The 19,854-nt window shown below is 36.4% G+C and overlaps 1 protein-coding gene across 1 annotated transcript; it reads right to left on the reverse strand.

The window, feature by feature from the left end:
* Positions 1-13,430: 13,430 nt before the first annotated feature.
* Positions 13,431-16,293, reverse strand: LOC133801228 (protein HEADING DATE 3A-like). The gene is made up of 4 exons (XM_062239400.1): positions 15,998-16,293; positions 15,708-15,769; positions 14,524-14,564; positions 13,431-13,876 (listed from the first exon to the last, which is right to left on the reverse strand). The coding sequence occupies exons 1-4, from the start codon at positions 16,193-16,195 to the stop codon at positions 13,650-13,652; spliced, it is 528 nt and encodes a 175-aa protein (XP_062095384.1). The 5' UTR covers positions 16,196-16,293; the 3' UTR covers positions 13,431-13,649.
* Positions 16,294-19,854: the final 3,561 nt, after the last annotated feature.

Genomic DNA, 19,854 nt, shown 5'->3' on the forward strand with positions numbered 1-19,854 from the left:
TGAGAATAACAGGGATTGGAGGGCGTTAATTATGATTAACGAGATAGGTGGATATGGACAGTTTTACCCTTGGGAGTCTTTAGAAACTTTTAAATGACCTAGGGGCAAAATAGTCTTTTTACCCCTAAGATATACATCAACTTTTGGATTGTAGAAGCTTACCAAAAAACAGAGTTTTGTTCTAGCTTCTCATGATCATGAATATCCTCTTTTCCTCCTTTGGAATTTTTGAGCCAATTTGAAGAACCAAGCTAGGAATAAAGTTTTGAGCTTACGACTTTAGTTCATCCATTGAAGAGGTTTCAATTCAAGCTTAAGGTAAGGTTCTAGTTCAATTTTATAGTGTTTTATCCTGTTTTTGTGCTGGTTTTAAAGTTTGGAGTTTTGATAATTGAATGGGGAATTTGAGGAAGTTTTGATTGGTGTAAAGCTTGGGTTTTGATGGGTATATGGTGGATAAGTTATGGTAATAATTGGTGGCTTTGCTTGGTGATGTTGGGGGAGTTTTTATAAGGTTTTGAAATATGTTCGAAGGGGAAAAAAAGAGGTTTTTTGCTGAGTTTAGGGTGGGGCCGCGGCTCTGTTCTAGAGCGCCACGACCCAAGCTTGTTGAAGAAGAAGGTGGTGCTGAAGGGGCCTAAGGCCCGTGACGCTTGGGGAAGGCCCGCGGCGCTTGAGGCAGGTTGCCTCTGTTTTTGGCTAAGGGCTGCGGCGCTTGGGGAAGGGCCACGACGCTTGAGGGCCATTTTGGCCAAAAGTGTGTTTTTCACTTAGGGATTCAAACCTTAGGCCTCGGGATCGATCCTACTACCCAGTTTAGTGGGATTCGATATCCCGAAGGCTAGGTCTTGTTCCGGGAACATTTTATTATTCATTTTATTGATGGAATCCCATAATTGGTTATGACTAGGTAACCGCTAAGGAACTACAAGACAGATCATTCTCAGGGGTTGTTCTTATATTAATTCTCGCTCGAACCAGGGGTAAGAAAACTGCACCCCATATGTGACATGCATGGTTATTCATGAGGCATGTTGACTGTTTAAATGTGGACATGGGTTGAATATTGAATGCTTAGAAAATCTTGCTCACTTGTGTATGGAACTGGCTAAATAGTCAAAATTAGCAATGGTGTCAGTATCAACTGTGAAGGTGTAACTCATTAGTCAAGTTCAGCAGTGGTACTGAGCACTGGTCACATGCGATTGACTCATAAGTCAAGAACTGCTTTAGTGTGTTAACGCAAGCCAATAAAGATTAGATCTAATCGACATCTGCATTGAATGACTCGAATGGGCATTAATGTTGGACTGACCTTAAGTTCGATGAATATTATAAGCGCTTGTCTAGTCAAAGGCTAGTCATTTGGAGCCAGGGCCAGTGAGCCCGATGACTGTTTAGTCACATGGCTATGGGTGTCGAGCCCCGTAGTGACTTACCCATCAGTCTCTCATCTGTTTAAGTTAGTGACTTACCCATCAGCCACTCATCTGTTTAAGCTAGTGACTTGCTCATCAGTCACTTATTATGGTTTACCAGAACCTCAAGTGTTAAATCACTCACCTGATTAGAGCTATAAGCTCCTTCATGGTTAATGTAACCACAAAGTGACATTCACTCATTTGTTCAGGGCTATAAGCTCTGTGTGATTATCATGATCATCATTTGATATTATATACTTGCATTATTATGTTTCTTGGTGGGCTTTGGCTTATGGGTGCTATGTGGTGTAGGTAAAGGGAAAGAAAAGCTCACCCAGCCTTGAGTGGAGAGCTTAGGTGGTGATGTGTACATATTCGGCCGCTTGACCACCACGGCCAAGGAGTTCTTAGGGGAACTAGGGGGTTTACCCTATTTTTGTCGCTTAGATCGGTGGGTTGTAAATTTCAAACTGGAATGACCATTTTGCATTGTAAATATCTTGTAAACGTTTTTTTTATGGGCCCATGAACAATTTTATGTTTTAAATAAAACATATCCTTTCCTTTTGATTGGTTTTCTACCTTAATCTACTAATAACACCTAGAAGCACATTTTTAACCAAAGAACTCGATTAGTGAGTTAAATTCACGATTCAACTTTCACTGTAATGGTCTTGGGGTAACCATGGCATTACAATTACGATGTGCATTTTAAATAGTGCTAAACTCGCTAATCGAGTCATTTGGCCATAATCGTGTAACTAAGTATGATTAATGATTTAGGGTTAAAAAATTTGGTTAAGATATAACGTTTCACTAAAACGTTTACTGTATACATTGGGATCCCAAAAATATAATATAAAGGTTAATTACAACAAAATATTTACAACCAGCTGACCTAAGTAGAAAAATAGGGTTTAACCCTAGTTCCTCTTTCAACCCTCAGCCTTGGCGGTCGAGCAGCCGCATTTGTACACATCATCACCTAAGCTCTCCAACTCAAGGATGGTCTAGCTTTCTTTTGCCTTTACCTGCACGACATAGCACCCGTGAGCCGAAGCCCAGCAAGAAAACTCAATATGCTCATGAACAATAATAACATGTCACCAAATCATAATGTGCATGCCTAGCAATAATTGCCTTAATCACGCATGCAAATAAGTTCAAATAATGATGGTTGTGGGCCCTGCCCTCCTGTATGGATGACTATAAAGTCAATCCTAAACAGATGAGTGATTAACACTTGAGGTTCCGATAACCATGCTAGGGCTTATAGCCCTAATACAAATGAATGACTTAGGAGTAAGTCCCTAACTTGGGATCTACACCCTTAGATGAGTGACTGATGAGCAAGTCACTAACATGGGATCTGCACCCTTAGATGAGTGACTGATGAGCAAGTCACTAATGTGGGATCTGCACCCTTAGATGAGTGACTAAGGAGTTGCTAGTGTGGGTTCCATACCCTTAGCCATGTGTCGATACAGTCACCTAACCCTTCTAGCCCTGGTTCTGAGTAACTAGCCATAGACTAGACAAGCGCTTATAGTTTTCATCGAACTTGAGGTCGGTCCGGCATTAATGCTCATGATGAGTCATTCAATGTAGATGTCGATTAGATCTAATCTTTTCGGCTCTGTGTTCATGACGCTTATGCCACTCCTGACTCATATGTCAATAATACACGACCAGTGCTCAGTACTACTGTCGAACTTGACTAGTAAGTCACAGCTTCACAGTCAGTTTTGACACTATTGTCGATTCTGACTAGTAAGTCAGTGCCACGCATAAGTAAGCAATGCTTCCAGGAATATATCATATGTCAAATATCCAAGTGTAGGGCATTCAACATGCTTACTTAACAATTGCTAGCATACTTAGGATCATGCACAAACAAAGTGACTCAGGTTCTGATCAATCTCATATTCAACATTCATGGCATGCCTTAACCACATGTTTCTCGTGCATCACATGCATCACATACTGGTGCAGTTTTCTTACCTCTGGTTCGAGCGAGAAATACATTAAGAACGACCCTTGAGAACGATTGATCCTTTAATTCCTTAGCGGTCACCTAGTCATAACCAAATACAATCTCCAATTAATGAAATCAACGATAAAAGGGTCTAGACCTAAACCTCACTCCCGAGACCCCGAATTGTACCCAAACGACGAGTAGATTCGATCCCAAACCTTAGGAATTGAAACCCCGAGCCAAAAAACCTTAAAAACACTCAAAACAAGAATATGAAGAAACAAGGTAGCACTGTAGCACTACCCTCCTAGCACCCCAGCGCTCTAGGCAGATCAGAACCGTCCTGGCTAGCGCTGTAGCGCCCCCTTGTGGGAGCTGTAGCGCTACAACTATACATAAATACCCTAGTTCTTTACCCCTTCGACTCCACCATTTCCAACCTGAACCAAAAGCTTCCAAACCTCATTTTAAGTCCCAAATGAACCCACAAACAATCTACATATGTCCTAGGCATCATAACCCAAGTAACCCTTGCCAAAAACTCCCATTGAAACTCAACTTTCAAACCAAAAACCCAACTTAAACTCAATGAGAAAATAGAGCAAGAAGTAAGGTTTTAATGGCCAGAAACTCACCTCAATCTCATATTAGGACCCTCTTCAATGGGAGAGCATAACCCAAAACCCTCAAGGCTTGGTTCCCTAGCTCGATTCCCCAAATTGAGCTCGAAAATTCAAAGAGAAAAGGTGGAGAAATGGTGCATGGGAGAGGAGGAACCTTTGCTCTGTTTTGGTTACTTCCATAGCCATCTAATGGCTAATATATATCCTTTAGGGTGAAAATACTAAAATACCCTTAGGTCATTTCAAATCCTCTTAAGGCCACCAAGGGCAAAACCGTCCTTTCCCACCTATCTCATTAATCATAATTAACACCCTCCAAATCCCATTATTCTCAATATTCTCAAATGCTAATAAATCATATCCCATTACCCTTTAATTCCCAACAATGCTCTAATCACCAAATTACCCTGAGACTCACCCCGAGCCCCGAAACTAATCTCATTATGACCAGACCGATAACTTGTATTCAAAGATCTTCTCATGCTGAATGGCTTGAACAAATCCACATATAATGTGGTATTATTCATAATTCACCCACATGCATGAAAATACACAATTACGCCTTCAACGGGCCAAATTACCAAAATGCCTTTATAATTAAAAATGGACCAATATGCATGCATTTATCATCATATTATAATATAATTCACATAAACATGCATATAATTATTTAATGGCATAATAAATCAATTATGTCCCTCTCGACCCCTAATCAAAGTCCTAAACCTTATTAGGGATTTTAGGGCATTACAGTAAGCATCCATGAAGCTAAGTAACTCATGTCTGGCTGTTGCGTCCACCAATTGATCTATTCTTGGATGCAGGAAGCTATCCTTAGGACAAGCCTTATTGAGGTTAGTGAATTCCACACAGGTCCTCTATTTTCCATTCGGTTTTGGGACTAGTACGAGGTTCGATACCCATACGGGGTAGAATGCTTTGCGGATGAACCCGTTTTCCTTCAATTTGTTGACCTCCTCCTTCAAGGCTGCATATCTTTCCTGGTCGAGCGCTCATCTCTTCTGCCTAACTGGCCTTGCCTCGGGGTTGATATTTAAATGGTGGCACATGATGGAAGGATCTATCCCCACCATGCCTTCGTGACTCCAAGCGAATACATCGATATTATCCTTCATAAACTTTGCCAATTTCTTCTTTGAGTCGTCTTGAAGGTTTTTTTCCCACCTTTAACTTTCGCAATGGTTCTTCCATTACAACGATTTCTTCTAACTCCTCCACAGGTTTGGCCTCTAGCTCTTCTGTGACTCGGGGTTCTAGATCATGCGGGTTTGTGCCTCCATGTATTACCATCGCCATAGGTTCACATGGCTCTTACAGACGTGCGGAGGGAGGTGTTATAACAATCCCTAGCTTCTTTTTGTTCCCCTTTCATACTCGCTATTCCTGCAAGAGTTAGGAACTTGACAACTAAGTGATATATTGAAGTTATCGCTTTCAATTCTCTTAGGGATGGTCTCCCCAATACTGCGTTGAATGCTGAAGCACAATTTACCACGACAAAGTTTGCCATGATAGTAGTTTGTCTGGGTTGCTCTCTCATGTTGAGGGCCAATTCGATCACTCCTAAAGGTTGTATCGAGTCCCCTGTGAATCCGTATAAGGAGGAATGGCAGGGTTTCAAGTGTCTGACGCCGAAACCCATCTTCTCCAAGGCGAGGCGATACAAGATGTCCACATAACTTCCATTGTCTACGAGCACCTGATGCACCCTCATATTGGCTAGTTGGACGATCAGCACCAAAGGATCATTATGGGGGAAGTGCACCCCTCGTGCATCCTCCTCCTTGAAAGTGTTTGAATCATTTTGTCCCTTAAAACTCTTCAGGGGTCATTGCACCAGGCTCATGATACATGGTGGTGGACTTTGTCTTGCTTCTTTAGCATACCTGTCTCGCCCCTTCTTGGACTCTCCTCCAAATCCCGAGCCTCCGAAGATCGTTCTCACTTCTCCTTGTACTTCCAGGGATCTTTCTCGGGCCCGAGGTGACACTGACCCATCCTCCATTTTTTTATTTTCCCTTTTGACATATCTACCCAGGTGCCCCCTGCATATGAGCTCCTCAATTTCTACCTTCAAATGGGCACACTCTGCTGTGGTATGGCCAATATCCTTGTGGTACTGACAATATTTACTAGGATTTCTTTTAGATCGGTCTTTTCTCATCGGTGGGGCTCTCTTGAAGGGAACTTGGCCTTCATTCATGAGGTAGATATGTTCTCTGGTGTCTGTTAGGTTTGTATAGAAGGTGTAAGACGTTTGCCTAGGGTCACCTCCGCATTTGGGCCTTCTGTGGTGGTCATCCCATGGCCCTGGTACACCCTCTTCTTTTTTGCACCATTTTAACCTTCATGGGCTAAGGGATTGACATGGAATTCACTTTTCCCTGCCTTTAGGTTCTCATGGCCATCCTCGACACGAATGTACTTTTGCGCTCTTTCGTAGAAGACGTCTAAGTCGGAGACCTCCCTTTTGAGCATATTATCCCATAGCTTACTGCCTGGGTGCACTCCAGCCATGATTTCCATCTTGAGTTCTCCCCTTGTCAAACTTCCCACTTTAGCCGCCTACATGTTGAACCTATGGATATAACTCTTTAGGCTTTCTCCTTCACCTTGCTTTATGTTAGCGAGGCTAGTTCCTGGCATGGTGTAATCGCGTACAACATGGTGTTGCTGGAGAAACTCGTCAGAGAATTATTGCCATGACCTAATGGTCCCCGACCTCAGCCTGTTGAACCACTTGTATGTAGGCCCTTTCAGCGTGACAGCAAAATAGTGACACCTTGCTCTGCTATTGATCCCTCTAGGCTTCATTAAATCATTGAAGGCGTCTAAGTGGTACTTGGGGTCCGAAGTGCCCTCATATGGGGTCATATGAGGTTCTTTAAAATTAGACGGGAGCCGTTTAAGCTGGATTTCTCTCGTGAAAGGTGACTCATAGTAGAACTTTTCATCGGTAATGTGCCCCCAGACGTCGTGATGATTGTACTCTGAAGGCTCCTCATCTCGGTGTTTAGCTCATGTCGCCTTCTGTTCAAAGAGTCCCTCAGCTCAGTAGGGTTAGCCTTTCTCTTCTCTCTACCCTTAAGAGAGGCCATAGGAGGTGTCGTCCTTACTTCTGACCTTCTTCCATTGAGCTTCTCTCTTAGGTCAAGGGGCCCTTCCTTAGAGGTGACTTCGGCTTCGTTCTTATGACCTACGTCATCCCTCCGCATTTGTTCCTAGGGGTATTTCGCCAGCCTAGGTCCTTCATGGAACTTTGTTTGGGGAGTGTTGCTAGTGGAAAGTCGGGTTCTTCCATTGTCTACAAGGACAGTGGTTTCCCCTCTCTCACGTTCCTCCTTATGCTTGGGAAGGGGCATGCTCGAATTTCCTTGTAGAAGGTCGTTCGAAACCTTATGTATGTTCTCTAGTGTAGTTTCCAGCCTTCAAGTCTTTTTGTGTAACTTGCAAATCTCATCCTTGAGCTGGAACTCACAGAGTGTACTTGGGGACTCTTGCCTGACTTGTGCGTAGAGGGACCCGGTTCCCGGTGGCCGGAGGGTGGTGCCACTGGAGGCTGAGGTTGTGGGTGCTCTGGCAGCTTTGAATGACCTCCGTCGAATTGGATAGCCAGGGATGATATTTCCTTCTCCTTCCTTGGGGCAGGATGTTCCTCCGGCATAACTATACTTAGGTGGAGGAGGGTCTTTCGTGGAGGCTCTCACCTGTTCTCAGTCCAGGTGAACCTCAACATCTTGTAGTTGACGTAAACGATTCGAACGCCTTGGCATTTTTCTAGCTGGATGGGATGAAAGAACATTGGCTAGATACTTGTTGTTCCAACAGACGACGCCAAAATGTTGATGGGAAGATCTCGTCAATGATACAAGGATGGAAAACTCAAAGCTTGTTACGAAAAATTTATAGATAGAACTTAGGAAAAGCTTAAGAAAGAAAGATTCAGAACAACAATGGAGGAAAATCTCCTATATTGCTTTACTATCTCTGTATACAATGAATTTTCTAACCCCTTGGTTTGAGGGGATGGAGCCTACTTATAGATGGGCTCTAATAGCCTCTGATAGAAGGTGGTCCCAAGGGAAAAGATTGTACGTTGGTCAGAGATAGGCAGGTCATGCTAACACTCCTCGTACGAATTCGTACTACCAATACTTATGGGAAGTTGATGTCGGAATCATGCCTCTACCTCCCTCAGGGTCATACACCACGTACTTGTTCACATGCCTAATGGTCCTTCTCACGTTTCTACAATATACCTTGGCTCATGGATTTCTAATATTTTACTAAGTGTGGGACATCCTTTCTAAGTCTCCTTGTATAGTTGGGAGGTCTGGCATGGATTGTATGCGAGAGGGAATGAAGCGCTCACTAAGCGAGGCTCTCCTCAATGTCCCTACACCAGGGTCACAAGGCCCTCGCACGGTCTTGCGCATTGGTGAGGTAGCTGCGTCCAAAGCAACATGACGAGGTGTTGGGACTTCGGGTGATGTCCGTGGGTGCGCGAGCCTTCTCAGAAGCCTTCACTAAGGGAGCCTTCAATGAGGTGCTGGGACTCTGCGTGGTGTCCGGAGGTACGCGAGCCTTCTCAGAAGCCTTCACTAAGCTAGCCTTCAACGTGGTGCCTGGCCTTGCTACGCGAGGCTCTCCGCATGTTGCAACACCAAGGAACCTAGGCCCTCGCACGACCTTCCGCGTGGGTGTACCGTCCTCGGCATACAGCCTCATGCATGGGCGGCGTAGCTGTGCGAAGCGCTTGGACTTCGCGAGGCGCCACGTGAGACACATGGCTGACATGTGGCATGTTGGGCCTTGCAATGCGAGGCCCTCAGACTTTGCGAGGCACTACGCGAGGCCCTCTACGTATGCGAGGCCCTCTTCTCAGGTGCCTTGCTTCTTTAACGATTTTCCCATATTCACACACACACACACACATATATAAATATAATAAAATAATTAATTAATATATTTTAGTTTATATTTTTTGCCGCTAACAAGTACACCATATACAGAGCCACAAATTGATGAGTTGCGACAAGAATGGGCGACAAATGTGTTATCGATAATCCAAAGTTATCGACCTCATTGTTATGTTTTCTTACTTTTTAACGCTTTCTTTATATATAGTGCAATATTTGTTAATTTTGCATATGTCTAATAAATATTGCTTATCTTGTAAAACAATCTAAATTTTCATTAATGAAGATTTGAAATTTTATTTCATTAATTATATCAATATAAATTTATTAATTATATCAATTTGAATTTATTTACTTATTAAATCAAATTCATTTTAATTAATTATTAAATAAATTTAATTTTATATTAATTATTAAATCAATTTTAATTTAATTAATTAATTATTAAATTAAATTAATATTAATTATATTTTAATTTAATTAATTATTTTTAAAAATAAAATGGGAGACTTTTCAATGTCTCCCACTCGGAGACGTGGGATGTCTTTCATGTCTCCCGGTGGGAGACATGTCTTCGAGGGACTTTCAATGTCTCCCACTGGGAGAGGTGAGAGACATCCCACGTCTCCTAGTGGGAGACATTGAAAGTCCATATTTTTTGGACATGTTTCAATGTCTTCCACTGGAAGACGTGGGATGTTTCTCACCTCTCTCAATGGGAGATGTGCGATGTCCACTTACAATGACTCCACCTACGATGTCTCTGTTGGAAAAACTTATACATGATCTTGTTTATTTTCATGTAGATCTTATATTAAACAAATTAATATAAGAAAACATAAAACATGTTTGTAAAATCGAATTCAAACAGAAATAATGATAAGAACATTTATATTATACGCAGTGGAATGATAAAAGTCATTCCTTTAGTTTTTCTAACTCTTGTATCCTTTCTGTTGTAGTGTATTACCAAGAAACTGAACCGTTCTTCAATTTTCTTCACAACCTTCCAAAGTATCCTTAGAATCACCTAGACTACAGTGGGCAATTCTCAACACATTACATAGATAAAGAGAGAATAAGAGAAAAGAATAATGAGGCTTAGAAAATGACTTATGTTTGTAGAGAGAATCTAAAACCTACTATATCTATTGATCTTCTTAGAAACCAGTTTTTGTCCTCTCTTTTCAACTCTCACTAAGCATTCCTTTTATATACTCAATTAGGTCATTTATTTAATTATAAAACCAATAAAATAATAGCCAATAATTAGCCCTCGGTCGAAATTATCATGGGCTTTAGGCCTGTGAAATTTCTCATTTAGTTATAAGCCCGTTGGACTTAAAATCAAGGGTTGTATTATTTTCTAATGACTTAATTAATTAAATAATTATTTAAATTCTTTATCAAATTAATTATTTATAATTTTAACCTTGATTTAAACTTATTTGTTACTTTAGACACCAATTTATCATAATTAATAATTTTTTCCTAATTTCTCTTTTCTTCTATAAATTGTATAACTCTGTGAAACTATCCAAAATTGACCTAGTAAACTTTGATAATTCTAATTGATAATTAAATCAATTAATTGAGACTATCTAGATGATTGTATCCAAGGTAAAGTGGGGACTATGGGCCTATGAAATCAAGCTCCAATAAGTTATCATAAATCTAACAAATAAATTTACTAACTTATTAATTCCTCATGACTCCACTAAAGACTCATAATTGCACTCTTGAATTCATAGAACGCTCTATAAAAAATATAGATACGTTATTAATGATCCATTGTTACAACCATAATTGTCACTCAATCCTATATAGACAGTCTACAATGAGATGGGACTAAAATACCGTTTGACCCCTCATTATATTTTATCCTTAAAACACTTAGTTCCTTGTAAATAATATTTTAGTAAACTAATATTAATTACTGAAATGAGATCTCTATCATTTATCACTTTGAACCAAACTAAAAGGAAACCATCATTTCACTTCTTCATCAGAAGTTATAGATGTTCATATCTATGATTAACACTCCCACTCAATTATACTACCCAGTTCCCAAGATGTAAGTATGGGCTAGTCCGTAGGGTAAGCTGGTAACGAACAAGTCAAAGAACTCAAATAATACAATCAGTTAGAATACTAACCACTCAGAATTGAGATTGAATTGACCTATTGTCAATTACATGTATGACTAGAATAGATAATAACGGTATGTTTACTTATCCTATCTACTGTCAATATCGATCCAGTCTGATGTAACAAAGACATCCGATCTTATCTACTTTGCTAATGTCCTGGAAAGAACATAACACTGCGATGTGTAAGTAGATCATATTGTAGATTGGCGAGTCATTGTAAATCATGTGCACTGACTAATCTTAGGACTAACTTATTTTGAACATATAATCATATTTATATTCCATTGTGATTACGTCACTATAAATATGGTTAGCTATATGCTCGGGATTTAATAGAAGTTTATATTAAACAAAGAATCATGAAAATAAAATATGTGAGCAAAGTGATTGACCAAGTCAAAAAATGATTTCTATTCTTTTATTGATAATAAATGAGATTACAAAGAAATTGAGTTTTAATTAGGGCATACAACCCCAACAGTCTCCCCCAGCGGGAGACATTGTAGACTTTTAATGTTTCTCAAATAAAGTCATAAAACCCTCATATTATTGTAGTGTTTATTTATTCCATGATTAATCGACAATAAATATGGAATTGCACTCTAAGTATTTATAGAATTTATTTATAGAGTTTTCTCTTGTAGTCCATTGATATTATCAATAAATGTAGTTATATCCTCAATTTATTGGTTCGTTAATTAGAGCTGGTCAAAATTACCGTTTCAACCTTCTAATTACATCTTGTTCCTTAAGTACCATTAATTCACTAATGAATAACTAATCTATAATCAAATTATAGATTTGAGCTCAATAACTATTCAATTCTAGAATTAAGCCTTAAGGAAACCAATATTTGATCTGTTAGGAAAGCATGAATTCCATTATTATAAAATCATGTTCCCAGTCATCCATAATATTGAATCTCCAAAACAAAAGTCACTAGGCTCATTATATCAAGAGACATTAACGAATGAATCAACAGATCCAATAAGCACAAACATGAGTTCATGATAACTCAGAATTTAAACTGATCTACAAATTATCATTTATTATGATAAGAATTAAATATATATTGCAACCGACAAGTTTTAAAAGATAGTTAATCCATATCGGTTATGCCATATATAATTACTATTATATACAACACATTTACCAAAATGTCTATCCACATTAGTATAATCTGAATCTAGACTACTTGCATCCTGCATGCTCAGTACACCGTACTTGCAACCATTCATTGAAGATTTCATACTTTAATATTTTTTATTGATTATTTTATTTTTTGTATATGATTTTAATTCTCTCGTACTAATACAATATCATATTCTCTCATAAATGAATATGAATTTTTTTATATTTATACAAATTATTTAAACAATAATTATAAAATTCAAATATAATTAAATTATATTATTATTTAAATAAATAAATTATGTTTTTACATGATTTTAGGGTATAAACTCTAACATTCACTAGGCAATTGAAAAACAAGGGGACAACATTGCTATTCTATCGTACTCACGGACAACGTTCAAATTAAGCACTTACTACCAAAGATATTCCCCCAAGACTGGAAGACTTGAAGCACCTTTGCTAAGCTTAATTTTAAATTTAATTAAACTTCTCTTGTGTGTAACTTTATTTTCATTAGTCGCAAAGATAATTCTGTAATAGCCAATGGTCTGGCAAAAAAGGCTAGAGATGTTAGTCACAACGCTGAATATAGCTTAGGGGAGGGACTCCCCATGTATTTCCCATCGATTTGGTCACAAAAAAATGGATAATATTTGTATTTATGTCCCTTAATTAAAAGTGGTCATGACGTAAAGATTAAGAAATTACAAATCTACATCACTTTCGCTTAGAGTTATTTTATGCGATCATTGATATACGATTTCAGGAGTTCAATGATATACATGCTATTAATTATTTGTAGCATTATTTATGTACAAATGATGTATTTTTGACTTTAATATTCCAAGAAAAAATTGATTCATCAGTGTTCTGAGTATTATATTTAAAGGGTTTTTTTCTACCATAGAACTTATATGGAGTTTAAATCAACTTGAAACATATGCGTTTTATAGTGAGTCGTAATTCTCAATATTGAAAACAACTATCACTGATGTTGCACAAAAAAAATGATTGAGACAAGAAGACAATGTTTATTTTGCATGTGACATATATTGGCATTAATTATTTCTACCAGCTGTAATGATTCTTAGTGCATGTTGAGATGGTATTTTTTTTCCTATCAATTTAAAAAAAAAAATACTATTTTGATGATAACACACAACATATATATATTTTTAATTATTGGGTAAGATAAAGGTCATGAGCATGTACATATATGATAAGAGGTGAGTGCTATTCCAATGTATCTCATATTACGTATATAATTAGCAAGGTACGTACCAGCTGAATTATGTACAATAAAGATACAAACATTACAGATATCTTATTCGATAGATATATATATGTATATATATATATTATATTAATGAATTTATAAAGGAGGGGAGGTGATGATGGGATGGGATCTATGTGTGCCTCCTGCCCCCAGAGCCAGTCTCCCTCTGGCAGTTGAAATAAAGAGCAGCAACAGGCAAACCAAGGTTATAAATCTCAGCAAAGTCTTTGGTGTTGAAGTTCTGACGCCACCCCGGCGCGAACACAGTTTGCCTTCCCAATTGTTGGAACAGCACAAACACACATCGATGAATCCCCGCCGTCGGCCGTGGGCTCTCGTAGCACACCACCTCTTGTCCTACACACACATATATATATATAAATATAGTTTTAGATATTAGGTGCCTTTTTCGTTTATTATTTTTCAAAAACTATATTTTTTGTGTTAAAATTTTTAAATTTAATTTGAATGTCATTTTTATTCTCATATATTAGTTACTTGTCATAGTACACACAAATTGTAGCTAACACCAATGGCAGCATGAAATCGATGCATATATACATATATATGTATATATATACAGTACTACATACATGATGTGAAACATTTTGTGATTGGTTTAATTTAATATACTTAAAAAATTAAAATGTATGGAATCGATACTAAGTTTAATAATTCACAAAATGTCACATCAAGTAATATTCCACAGTATAAATGGTTCCCACAATAATCTTAGGGACAAAAGCCGGTTAGGAGTGTGAAGATAAGATAATAACCCAATGTAACATTCCAATTCCTTCGATCTTCTTCATTAAATTTTGTCATTCAACATAGAAATTATCATTTTATAATTACTAAGGTCGGATTAATAATTAGTTAAAGATATTTCGCTTGCTTATATTTATATCTATATATATATATATATATATACACATGATACTTGGCATGTCGCATGTCGCATGTCGCATGTCGCATGCTGCAGTTCATTTTGACAAACGACTCACCAAAGGTTGGTCCAGTAGTTCCAGGAATATCGGTCACCATCCTGAAATTGAAAGAAAAAATATTCTCATAATCCATGGAGCAAATCTATATAACTAATACTTTCAATAATGTATTTTTATTCATTTTGACACATTATCAGTTTTTGAAAACCTTTTTATATAAACTCATAATCTGAGGTGTCAATTTTAATGTCGGGACAAAGGGTGGATGGAACATGCAGAATAAACGGATTCCAAATGGATATTAGTCCCACACCCCATCTCCTCATCATTAAAAATTGAAAATTCTCAACTTTCCAAATTAAAGCACATTCTTCTCAGTTTTTACTGATATTATTATTCATATATAAATATATATATATATATATCCATGCCATCCTCTCAAAAATCATAATATATACATATACATATATATATATTTATATAGAGAGAGAAAGGATCGTTTAATATGTAGCTAGGAAATAAGAAAATGAATCATAATATATAAAAGAGAGTCGTTTATTTAAGGTCTAAAATATATACACATATACGTACGTAAGTACGGAAACAATATTTTTTTAATGGATTTCGTGGCTTAAAAAAAAAAGATTTTCGAGGGTACGTAATTAATAGGAATCTGTATGCATGAAACTCGAGTTAATTAGCAAAAAAGTGTAAGGATCAAATTTATAAATAGTGTCACTTTTGGTTTTTTTTTTTTTTTTTTTTTTGCTACACTCTCTTTTTAATTAATTACTTTTAGATATATATATAATTTTATAAATCAACATAAATGCCCTCCTTAAATATTAACAAATAATTTATTTTAACACAACTCTAAAACAAATAATATATCACTTATATTAATTAGTTTACAAGCACATGAAAATTATATATTTTGATTCTAAAAAGATAATTATTTTTTTACTTTTAAAATATATATGTTTGTTTTGTTCTTAGTAGTGAGTTAAAAATCGAAAGTAAAATTGTCATTAAGTTTTTTATTTTTACAAACAAATATTATTTTTAATTAAGTGTGTCCAAAATGCTTTATTTTTTTAAATAATAAATTATAAAGATGGAAAGAAGTCAAAAGAAATAATTAACTAATGAGTAATTTTGTACTAAAAAGGTCTAGAATAAGGTGTGTGAAGAGTATGATGGGTTAATTTAGAAAAGTATGAGAGATGGCAGTCTTTACTTACCAATGCAAGTACTCCTTTTGGTCGGGGTTACTGGGGCTAGGAGCATCCGGATCGACCATAACCTGTAATAAGTTTTAAGAGTACTCAGTCATATATATATATATATATATATGATTATTACATGATGATATGAAGAAACACGTACATATATCTATACTTTCGTACGTAATGTAAACAGCATCGATCATAAGTATATGTAAGAAATTAGAATAATATATATATATATGGCGATGAAGAGATGGAGAAGATGAACATATAATATGTATATATTAATTAGATGTAGAGCTTACTAAAGTGTAGAAGTTCCTTAGGTCTTCCCCACCAATATCGACTCGAGGTTGGTTGACAATTTGGGAAGGTTTAAGCTCACAACCATTATTGACCTCAATATTACCATAAAACACTTCGAGAGATATAGACCTTGTAAAAGGGTCCAAAACATCTCCTATAATCCTACCAAGTACAAGAGCGTCCCTATCTCTAGGCATGCTTAATACCTTTTAATTAAACAAAACTAATACAAAACAAAACTACTACTTCTACTACGACTACTACCACCACTATACCCCAACATAGAGAATCCAAGTTTTTCGTGGTTCACAATATTCAAGAGGGACGATGTCTATTTATATCATTATTATTACAATTTGTTATCTTCCTTTTTCTCCCGTTAACATCACTCCATATTCTTAGTAATTTTATTTTATTTATTATTAATATTGTTTTTTGTTTGTTATATGATGCCTTCTTCCGATCCCATTTCAGATTAACTGTAAAGCAAACCAGTGTGGACCCATTTTTTTATTCGAATTCCTCAGTTTAATGCAAATGTTCAAAGCTGCATGCACTTTCTTTATAAGTTGCAACAGTCCCACGGAAATTAATTTTTTAAAATTCTGGTACTCTTATCAAAATTTACTAGACACACATGTACACTTTACATTGGATTCAAATCATCTGTCACGTTATATATTTTTTTCCCTCTGTTTTTATTGTAATTATTTATATTATTATACAAATTGTCAAGAAATTTTGGATAATTTACCGTACTGAAAACATGATTCAAATAGTCAATTACATACATATTTTTTTATATGTGTGAAATTTGGTTGTTTGAACTCTACTTTTGGCACCATAAATTATTCAAAATTTCTTAAAAATTTACAGAATGTTTTAAATTTGTAGTATATTCAAAGTTCATCAAGTTTGCCAAACCCCTTCTTTCTTATATAATAAAGTTCTTTCTCATTCCGATCTCTCACGAATAGGATGGTCATTTGAGATAATGAAATTAATAATTATTCATTTAACAAAATTAATAGTCTCCCATTGACTACTTTACCACTACAAGGAAAAGGTGTATCGCTACTAAAAATGGCCAATTTCCTCGCTGATTCAAATTACAAGAGACATGTTGCCGCAAATGGGTCGCCACTAATAAGTTGTGCCTAAAGTCATTATTAGTGGTGACGGGGAGTTGCCGCTAATATTCCCAAGATCGTTGCAAAAGTCAATGTGGCTTGTGACAGAAAAACATTTGCAGTGACTGTATTAATATTATGGGCAAAATTTGTCGCCCCTAATATATTTTTTCTTTTAAAAAGTAAAAAATATTATTTGTTACTAATAAAATATAAATAATTAAAAATTAAAACATGACATTAATAATTATAATAAAAAATATCCAAACATAATATCCATAATCATAAAATGTAGCCATTACATCCATAATAATAATATGTAACTATAATATCCATAATTATCTATTAATAAAATGTAGTCATTATAGTTAAGTACAATAATATAATACTCATCCTCTCCTAATTCAGTAACATCGTCCATATCGCTACCCCGTAGTAGCTGCGGTGGTTGTGGCCCTGGATACTGTGGATGTAATGTTCACGATCATGCTCCAAACATGTAGTAAGTATATGGCGGATGTTGCGTCGGCGATGCTCCAAACATTGAAGGATAAGTTGGTAGAGGTTATGATGATATGACTCCAAACATGTAAGGAGATCCCATGGATTGTGATGAGGGTAGTGGTGGTGCTCCGTACAGGTAGGGATGGATTAGGGGTTTGTGGGAAGATGAAGTTTCAGACGTGCCCGAAGAGACTGAGGGTTGAGATGAAGAATTTAGTGGAGGCTGGAACTGAACATTAGGTCAACTCGGAAGAAATAGAGACATGAAATTGACTTGGTCAGTCAATTTCTTTATTGTCTCCACCAAATCATTGTATTCACAAGTCGATTGTTGAGGAGCTACTTGAGACTGGGTGTTTTGAAAGGGATGGCTAGAGAATGACCTCGTCCCCCTCAATTTGCAGCCCAATCATCGCTCAATATCGTACATCCGTCCTAGTACGTTTTCCAGTACATTTCACAATATACATATTAATAACACTAAACTTTTCACCATACACCATAAACACATATCCATACACTAATCTTTCAAATTCACATATTATTAACCAAATTTAAACACATATTACTATCCAAATTCATACACTAATCTTTCATGTTCACATATTAAATACACATAAACCTAATATTTCTAAAAACACAAATATCAAATACAAATATATATATATATACAAAAATTAATGCATACATAAAAAAAGCTAATAAAAATTAACACATATACCCACAACAACATATATACATATGTCAGATTCAAATGCACAATGACAGAATATTTTTTAAACAAAAACTTGTATATATGACAGATGCACACCTGAATGGAGAGAGACAAGGACGAGCTTCTATTTTCTTCATCCACAAACAAAAATAAAAACCAAAGTAAATCAAAACCAAATATGAAATTTATACACATATACAAAATATATAAATATGAAATTAAAAAAATTAAAAAATTAAAAAATAAATAAAGACAAACCTGGTGGTGGAAGTGGGTACTGTGGTGCACTGGTGGAGGTTTTGGAGGTGGGTACGGTGGTCCGTGGTGGAGGTTGTGGTAGAGGGGATTTTTTTTTTTGGGATTTAGGGCATTTGCGGGATTGGGGGAATATAGAGGGGAAGAAGACAGAGGGGAAATGGAGGGTTGGGGTATAGTGGTGGAGGCGTCAGTCAGGTGGTTCGATGGTGGAAGTTTCGATGGGTACGGTGGGTTGAGGAAGAAGAGAATGGGGGAGAATGGCTGGCTGAAGGGTACGATGGGCCAAGCGGTTCGACGACGTGGGGGTTGGAGGGTTGGGCGATCTGGGAATCGCCTGGTTCATTATTGTGCAAATGAGACTTGAGGTAGAAGAAGAAGATGATGTGTCTTCTGATATATCGAGGCTTCTTTTAGCAGCGACATGTAATAGGAAAAGGACACAGTTTCCATCAAAAAATAAAATACTTAGATTTTCGCTACTAATAGTGGCATCGAAAATTTAATCGCCCAAGTTTCCCACAAAATTTTTGAACCAACATTAGTGGCAACTTGTCACCACTAATAATTTTTCAAAATAAAATGTTATTTACTACAACTATCAGCAGTAATCTATCCTCAATTAGCGACGGCACAATCACCGCTGATAATATCTTAAAATATATTTTTAATTGCAATAATTATCAGTGGTGACATAGTAAAAGTTGCAGTTAATAAACCACATTATTAGCAAAAGAAATGTCGCCGCGCTGATAATGTCACTGCTGAAAGACCTTTTTCCTGTAGTGATACATATAATATAAGTTATAATTTGAATAATTTTCCAAAATCACAAAATAAAACAAGCCATAAAAAGTTGAATATAGATATAAAATTGCACAAATAATGACTCTTTAATGGAACAATCATAAAAAAAAGAAAAAGAAGAGAAGGTTGGTAATCGATCATTGTTTTCTCAATTTTTTTTTGGGTTCACATCCTGTCCCTTGTTATCTATCAAGGGTTAGAAGCAAAAGATATTACAGAGGAAGAGAGTATACAGAGATTAATAGAAAGTCAGTTGAAGAAAGAATATAAGGGAAACGAAATAAGGAAGTTAAAACATTTTTGTTCGGTTGTTAGAATATTTTTCTAAGAGAAAAAAATAGAAAAAAGAGAGGAGACTAAATAGCTAAATGCTTGCATATATATATATATATCATTTTTCTATATATATTTTTTTTATCAAGAAAAGGAAATTTTAATGATCAAA

Source organism: Humulus lupulus, chromosome 9 (genome assembly GCF_963169125.1).
Source record: "Humulus lupulus chromosome 9, drHumLupu1.1, whole genome shotgun sequence".
Lineage (NCBI taxonomy): Eukaryota > Viridiplantae > Streptophyta > Magnoliopsida > Rosales > Cannabaceae > Humulus > Humulus lupulus.